The sequence below is a fragment of the Vicia villosa genome, linkage group LG2 (genome assembly GCF_029867415.1).
Source record: "Vicia villosa cultivar HV-30 ecotype Madison, WI linkage group LG2, Vvil1.0, whole genome shotgun sequence".
NCBI classification, from domain to species: domain Eukaryota; kingdom Viridiplantae; phylum Streptophyta; class Magnoliopsida; order Fabales; family Fabaceae; genus Vicia; species Vicia villosa.
In genome coordinates, this window is record NC_081181.1 from 221,283,628 (window position 1) to 221,291,680 (window position 8,053).

Sequence of the window (8,053 nt, forward strand, 5' to 3'; positions counted from 1 at the left end):
TCTGGTTTAAAGAAATCAAAAATATTTCGCGCGTGGTTCACCATTTTTAGCGCCGCCCTTTCTTGTTACAATAAAAACAAAAACAAAAAAGATTGTTAAGTAGATCGTGAAGAAAATGTGAAATAAAAAGCTAAATAAAAAACGGTTAAATAATAAAGTCGGTTAAATTAATAAAATACCTCTCCCTCTCAGACACGTCGAACGACGTGCTCGTGGTAGGAAATTAACACGGAAATGTCCCTAGGACTCCCCGGGAAGCCATCCTCCTCCTCCTCCTCTTCCTCCCCGTGCGGAAGGTCAGCATCATGTATCTCCTTTGTATCTCACCTCCTCCTCCTCCCGTACCTCCTCCTGCCGGGAAGAAGACACCCGAACCAGCAGACTCCTCGATCCAGATGAGGAACCAGTCTCATCCATCTGGACGGGTACTTGTACTCTACCCTGTCCTTGCGTCGATGCCACTTGCGCCGTCAGCTTGCGTCTAGCCGACGTTGTCTGTGTCTCTCTGCCATGTCTAATTCATGCGGGGTTGCCTGCCATTTTCCTGAAGAATTGAAATTCATAAGAATGCGAAACAATAAAAAAACATTTTTGGTTAAATTCGAAACTTTATTTCCAAAACTGGTCTGGAAGGTGTTTACGAAAATGTACTTCCGAAACCCTCTTCGACCTCCATTTTTGCAGAACCTTCCCGGTTTGTCCTAAGTGGTTCAAAATGCAATTTTTCTATCTAACTATACTCAATGACATATAATAACTTAAATATACTATATTGTACTAATTTCTAACACCCCTAATATCAATTTTAATCATAAATTTCAAGTTTAGAAAACTTACAGATTTGAGGTGTTGTTGAAGGTGCTTTAGAAGTGGTCTTTGAATGTTGGATAACAATGAAATGTTGTTTTCAAGTAGCCTTTGTAGTGTGCTTCTGCAAATGCTTGAGAAATCCAGAAAATTTGAGGAGACAATTTTGTTTAAACAGTCGACACACATATTTTTTCGGAAATGCATTTCCGGAGTGGTGTTTTCAGAAATGTATTTCCAAAATCATATTTTTTTAGATAAAAAAGTGTTTCCGAAATGTATTTCCGAAATAAAAGGGGCATTCTGGGAAATTCGCCGACCAAAAAGAGTAGGGGTCTATAAAGAAATTCTCATTTAAAAAATAAAAAATGAATATTTGATCCACAAAACTAATGGGCCAAAATGTAAAACCCTAATAACATAAGGTAAAACCTAGTCTCTCTCCGTCTTTCATGACCTAACACATTCTGATGGCGTCCGAAAACCCGAAAGCAGAGAGCGCGCTAGAGGATTCAAAGGTAGAGGCAATAACCAAAGCCGTAGATTCTCTCCTGAAATGGCACAAATCACGATCAGAAACGGAAAAACCCAAATTGTTCGAAGAAGAAGACTTCATCTACCTCGTCTTAACCCTCAAGAAGATTCCCACAAACGGCCGCGTGAACCCTCACAAGATCCCCATACCTCACTCCCTCCTCTCTCCGTCATCGGAGCAATGTCTCATCATCGACGACCGTGCCAACAAGCCCGCACGTCTCACCAAAGATGAGGCTAAGAAGAAGATTCAGTCTGAGTCCATTCCTATTTCCAAGATTCTCAAGCTCTCCAAGCTCACCACGGATTATCGCCCGTTTGAGGCCAAGCGTAAGCTGTGTAATTCCTATGATTTGTTTTTTGCTGATAAGACTGTTGTGCCTTTGCTGCCGAGGTTGCTTGGGAAGCAGTTTTTTAAGAAGAGGAAGGTTCCGGTGCAGCTTGATTTGAAGAAGAAGAACTGGAAGGAGCAGATTGACAGAGCGTTATCTTCCGCGCTGCTGTTTTTGAGGACTGGGACTTGTAGTGTTTTGAAGGTGGCCAAGATGAGTATGGAGAGGGATCAGATTGTGGAGAATTTGGCTGCTGCTATGGAGGGGGTTGTTGAGGTTTTTCCCAAGAAATGGGGGGTTGTTAGGTCTTTTCATGTTAAGTTGTTGGATTCGGTTGCGTTGCCGGTTTATCAGGTGGTGCCGGATGTTAGGTTGAAGATTGAGGGGGTTAAGGATTTGGAGGCTGCGCTGGTGAAGGATGAGAAGAAGGTTCGTGATGGGAAGGACGGGAAGAAGAGTAAGAAGGGGAGGATTCATGAGATTAAGTATATGGATGATAGAATGAGTGAGGAGGGTGATGTTCGTAGTGATGTTGATGTCGATGTTGCTGATATTGATATTGATGATGATGCTGTTGGTGGTGGTGATAAGTTAGATGGTGATCACGAGAACGGTGAGATTGAGAGTGGAGGGATTAGGATTAAGAAGAGGAAGAAAGGAGTTAAAGGGAAGAAAGAGGCTTTGAGTGAGGCAGGAAGTGTGAAATCGTTGAAGGGTTCTGCTAAGAGGAAGAAGAAAGATGTGTTAGAGACTGTGAATGCTGCAGAAGAAGAAGGTTCGGACAAGAAGACAAAGAGAGCGGCTTTGAGTGAGGCGGAAAGTGTGAAATCGTTGAAGGGTTCTGCTAAGAGAAAGAAGAAAGATGTGTTGGAGAATGTGAATGTGAATGTAAATGTAAATGCTGCAGAAGAAGGTTCCATCAAGAAGGGCAAGGATAAATTATTCACTGAGGACGCTGGTTCGGACAAGAAGACAAAGAGAGCGGCTTTGAGTGAGGCGGGAAGTGTGAAATCTTTGAAGGGTTCTGCTAAGAGAAAGAAGAAAAATGTGTTGGAGACTGTGAATGTGAATGTAAATGCTGCAGATGAAAGTTCCGTCAAGAAGGGAAAGGATAAATTATTCACCGAGGACGCTGGTTCGGACAAGAAGACAAAGAGAGCTGATGTGAAGGTAAAGGGTAGGAAAAGTTAGAAAGTTGTATGATCCGGCTCTTGATGTTGGAATGATTTTGTTGTTACTGTTTATTGCTTGCTGTGGCTGTGTTGTATTGCCTGATGAGTTCTCTGGCAGATTTTGAATTTTGAATTTTGAGAATTTTGGTATTTAATGGGTTTTATTTTTGGTTATAATGTTGCTTACTGATTCAAATGTACTCTGTTTAAGCTTTAGATTGGTTCTCTATAGGCAAAATTATCGAAATATTGTTTCTCATTTCGTAATGATATGAGTTATTTAGATACCTATTGTTAGGCAAAATTATAGAAATATTGTTTCTCATTTCGTAATGATATGAGTTATTTAGATACCTATTGTTAGGCAAAATCAAATCCGTGCTGTTCTGCATGTTCTGTTTCTCAATTTGATAACCCCCCACAAATCGTGTGTTTCCTTTTGATCAAAACCAAAGCTCTCGAAGTTGACTAAATGAATGTTAACAATGGTGAAAATGAACTCTATGCAAGTGTGGTAACTAACTGGTGCAGTATTTCAATTTTTTCAAATAGAAGTTACATTAGTATTAGAAAACTCGATATGTCCATAATCTCATACTTGGACAGCTTTTTAAGAAATGCTTGGTGTTTTGTAATCCACCATGGTATCTTATTCTTATCAGTTATGATAAGCTGTACTTGTCCATTAAATTGTGCACAAGTCAAAAACAGTGGGATGATAATGTTATTGAATTCATGGAAGTGGTTTCCAGCAGGCAGTAGAGAATATTACTGCTGGATTACTTACACTACACATTGCAAATGCATCAGTTTTCCAAGCATAGGATCTTATAATCCATGACACATTTTTAGCCAAACTGTTTGTTTTGTGTGACACAACACAAATAGAAGAGGAATTTCATTGCACTCGGATATCTCCTTGGGTTTGGCAATATTCTGTTCTTGCTTCTGAAACACACTGGTTGTTGCTCTTGCTCTACATTTCTTGTTTCTAATTTTTCAACTGAAAAATAAAACAATGATCAAGCCATTGTGGTTGTTGTTCTTGCTCTAGATTTCTTGTTTCTAATTTTTCAACTGAAAAATAAAACAATGATCAAGCCTTGCATATATAAGATCTTTGAGAATATCATTCACTTTAAAAATAATTTTACCTTCAGCTTTTGTTGGAGAGATGCTGGTTTCATTGAAGAGAGTCCTTGTTGCATTGTCTTCAACTGCAAAACAAAAAAGTTTCTGTCAAAATCATTAGCCTAAACTGTCCTTTTATGATTTATACTCCTCCTAGTGTACTAAGTAGTGTGCATTTACTTTCTTGATGGAAATTAAGTTGGTTGAGGTGTTCATTTACTTAAACCACAAGTATATCTGATCTGAACTTGCTCTTACTAATATGAATTTGTTTTTACCTTTAGCTATTTATTAGCAGGGTTCTTTGTACAAGTCTTTCATCTGAAAAATGAACTTGCTGTTACTAATATGAATTTGTTTTTACCTTTAGCTATTTATTAGCAGGGTTCTTTGGTACAAGTCTTTCATCTGAAAAATGAGATATTCACATACAGGGTTAATGGTCTATCTTAAATAAATCCTTTTAACCTTACTAAGATTCAGGAAATCTTACCTTCAATCATATATTGAGAATTGCCAGTGCTTTCAACAAGTATTTCTGTTACAATGTCTTCAACAGTAGAGCAACGAATCATCACATAATCATATACTGTTAGAATCATTTGGCTTAAAAACTATATAGTATTCTTACCACAAAAAGCTCTACCGTGTTAACCGTATTGAAATTCAGAATATTAATGTCTTTGGATCTGTTAATTTATGCTCATCTATTAAAATAAGCACTTATGATATTGTTTGGGTGAGAAAATTTATGAAAATAACTTATTATGACATGTTCATAAACTATTCTCAACGTTTTTTCCATAAATTGATAAGCGTTCATGTTACAAGTACTTAGTTGAGTTGTATATCCAAAATGGAGTTATAAATCTTTTTCTTACCGTTGGCTATTTTTAGAGAGCCACCTGTGTCGTTGACCAATAGAAAAGTACCGTTGGCTATTTTTAGAGAGCCACCTGTGTCGTTGACCAATAGAAAAGAAACGATAGTTGCGTAGGAGGTTGTGGGAGAGAGGAGTAGGCATCACATCTTTTTTTCAAATGTAAGTGTTTTGCATGTGTTTTGGTAGGTGTTTCATCAGCTCTGCACAATGATAGTTGGCAGCACATGAGTCAGTTTGAAAATCTGCAGGGTGGGGGAAAATCGACGTCTTTAATGCTACTTGTGTTGTGGTGCGCGTGTATTTGGTGCATATGGAAGGCTAGGAACCATAAAATCTTTCGAAACGAAGAAATTCAGATCATCAAGGTGATAGAGGAAGCAAAAATTTATTCTTGGAAATGGCTTAAGATAAAATCAAAGTGGATGAAGGATGACTTTGCACTGTGGTGTTTAAATTCTAAGGCCTGCCTCAGTTTAGTGGCAGACATATCACGCGCTGTGTTTGGGTGAAATGCACTGAGGGCTTTGGATTTTGGCTTTTTCGAGCAATAGCAGTTACTTATGTTATCTGATCTAAGGCGGCTGTGTAGTTATGTCGGTAATTTTTTTCTGGTGTGCTTATATCTTGGTTGTGCTGGCCTGCTATGTGGTTCTCCATTCGGAAATGGTTGAGGCACTCTCTGTAGCAGTGTTTGAGTGTTGATAGCTTCTCAGGGACCTTAATTCTTGAGCTTTCTTATGGCTGGTATTAGCTGCAAGTTAGTGTTCTTTTTCAGAGGTCGCTTGGTGCTAGCTGGTCAGAGCTATATTAAGCATTTCAGCCTGGTTAAACTGCATCGTTTTTTTGTTTTTGTTGGAGAATTTCGTCTTGCGTGATTTTCTTTTGGTATGCTTGTTTGCGGTGACCGGTGAGCATTGTGTTTATGGTGGATGTTGGTCGGTCGTAATCACCGATGCTGGGCTGCAAACTGTACCTGCTGAATTTCTATTTGCGGAGCTAGTCCAAGGCGGTGATTGGGTCTGTCAGATGTTTTTAGCCCGGTTCAGGTCGGAGTAGTGGTTCTCTCTATTCAATTCGGGGATCATAGTTGTTCCGTCCACCTTCGAGAGGTTCGTGGCTGGCCTGGTTGTTTGTCGGCGCTGCTGTCCTATCAGGCATTCTCATGTCTTCAAACATTGTGCCTATTCATTAGTTGATCAACGAAGTACCTAACTCTCAAGTCTTGTCGCTAACTACAACATATGTTGGGTCTTTATAGTCCATGGAAACTAATGTAACATGATGTAACCAACCTCTAAAAAAAATTGCACCTGGCTTGAGAAAATCTCATTCCCTAAAAACATATTTTGATCGAGTGCAAGTCGTTTTATAACTTCATAATATGCCTACTAACACTAGAAACTTTAGGGGTGGTATCCTAAAAAATTCACTTAAATTTTAAGTATCATTGCGACGAGGACAAGGCGGCCACTATGGAAGAGGACTTGGAAGCTTATCGATTTTCTTCTTAGCATCGTTCAAGCTCCACCAAATACAAAGAACGGTTAATGACCAAGGATAAGAAGGAACCAGAAAAGCTGAGAATTTGAAACAAAGGAAAGAATAAAGAAGAGATCCCCAACAAGACATTATTAAACTATAAGACATTTGGTACATAATTAAGGTGAATACCGAGACATCTATAGGCCGAGAAGAATCCAATTAAGCAAGATTTATTAGACATCCACCCCCAGAGCAATGTGAGCCTCGAAGATATTATTATTTACATTTTGTTTTAACCCATGTTAAACATGGATGAGTCTAGTTATCAAGAAAACTATATTATGCTTACAACTACTGCAATTAATCAAATATTTCCCCTTTTTTTTTTAACCAAAGAAAGAAAATATCATTAAAACAAAAGAAAACCAATTACACTAGCGGACCAAACCAAAAACCTTTAATGAGTAATCATAATTTTAGGGGTATCCTTCTTGTCTAACAAGTTTATATTCACACAACAATGATCTTCTTTTCTAAAATCGAATCCACTTCCCTAGAGAAGTGATAGACAAAGGTAGAGTGACACTTTGGTAACTAAACCAACAAACCAAATTCAACCCAAAAAGAGAGAACGGTTGATATTGTTATTGGTTGTTGATTATAAAAAAGATGAGAGTCTAAATTAAGGTATAAATACACACCTATAACTGCTTTTATTTTAGTGGATAATTTAGCATGATCAAACTCATATCAATTTTTTCATATTTTTATCTTATTGTTATATAATTTTTTTTTGCAGATACTCATTGAGGATGAGTCCAATTGTCACCCGTCATATTTTTTTAATCACTACTATAGTAAAAAAAAATTCATTTTTTAAATTAATTGAATATATTTGATGAACCATGCTTTTATTTAAACCAAATAAATTTGTTATTTGATAACTCTGAGAAGATAATATTTTCTATAATAGTGACAAGAGACAATATAAATATTAGGATTAAATATTCTTTTGGTTTTCCTATAAATATCTTAATTTTGATTTTTAGTCCCTATAAAAAAATTGAGTTTTAGTCTCTATAAAATTATTTTTGCACGCAGTTTTAGTCCCGCTACAGAGACTAAAGCTAATTTTAATAATTTTGTAGTGACTAACAACATATTTAACCTTAAATATTAATATATTTAAAAATAACCTGGACACGACAAAATATTTCCATTTTATTTTTGCATTAAATATAAATATATTGTTCATATTGGGTAAATAAAAAAAAGGCAATTCAAACCTGAGACCTTGAAAGGAGCACACTCTCAAGACCCAAGCGTTTCACACACACACTTTTACGTCATTTTACATTTATAAGTTAATTGAACCGCTAATTTTACCAAACACTTCAATTAACTTATAAGCTATCAGTCTCAACCATCCGTTATAAGTTATAAGCCATCAGTCATCAGCCATCAATCATAAGCTATAAACTATCAGCTAGCTTATCAGTCAACTGCTATTTTTACCAAACAGACCCTTAGTGTAAATAATAAAGTTGTTTCATTTTTAAATATAATATAAAATAATGCATAAAATATGTATAAAAAATATACAATAACTAAATAGTGAATAATTAGCATAAAAATTTTGTTGTGAAAAAACAATATAAAGGTATTTTTTTTAAATAGTGAAATTTGTTTTAAACTATAAATACATGATTTTA

At 36.6% G+C, this 8,053-nt stretch overlaps 1 protein-coding gene across 2 annotated transcripts; it reads left to right on the forward strand.

Annotated features, from left to right (window-relative positions):
- The first annotated feature begins 1,215 nt into the window (after positions 1-1,215).
- On the forward strand, positions 1,216-3,041 carry LOC131654019 (putative ribosome biogenesis protein C8F11.04). 2 transcript variants are annotated; one of them, XM_058924400.1, is made up of 2 exons: positions 1,216-2,448; positions 2,587-3,041. In XM_058924400.1, exons 1-2 carry the CDS (start codon positions 1,278-1,280, stop codon positions 2,862-2,864), a joined length of 1,449 nt encoding a protein of 482 aa, XP_058780383.1. In that variant the 5' UTR covers positions 1,216-1,277; the 3' UTR covers positions 2,865-3,041. The 2 variants fall into 2 exon arrangements, with proteins under 2 accessions (XP_058780383.1, XP_058780382.1); XM_058924399.1 differs by having other exon boundaries at positions 1,216-3,041.
- The last annotated feature ends 5,012 nt before the right edge of the window (positions 3,042-8,053 follow it).

Coding starts and splice junctions, on each gene's coding strand:
- LOC131654019 (XM_058924399.1), top strand. CDS start 1,278: ATGGCGTCCGAAAACCCGAAAGCAGAGAGCGCGCTAGAGGATTCAAAG.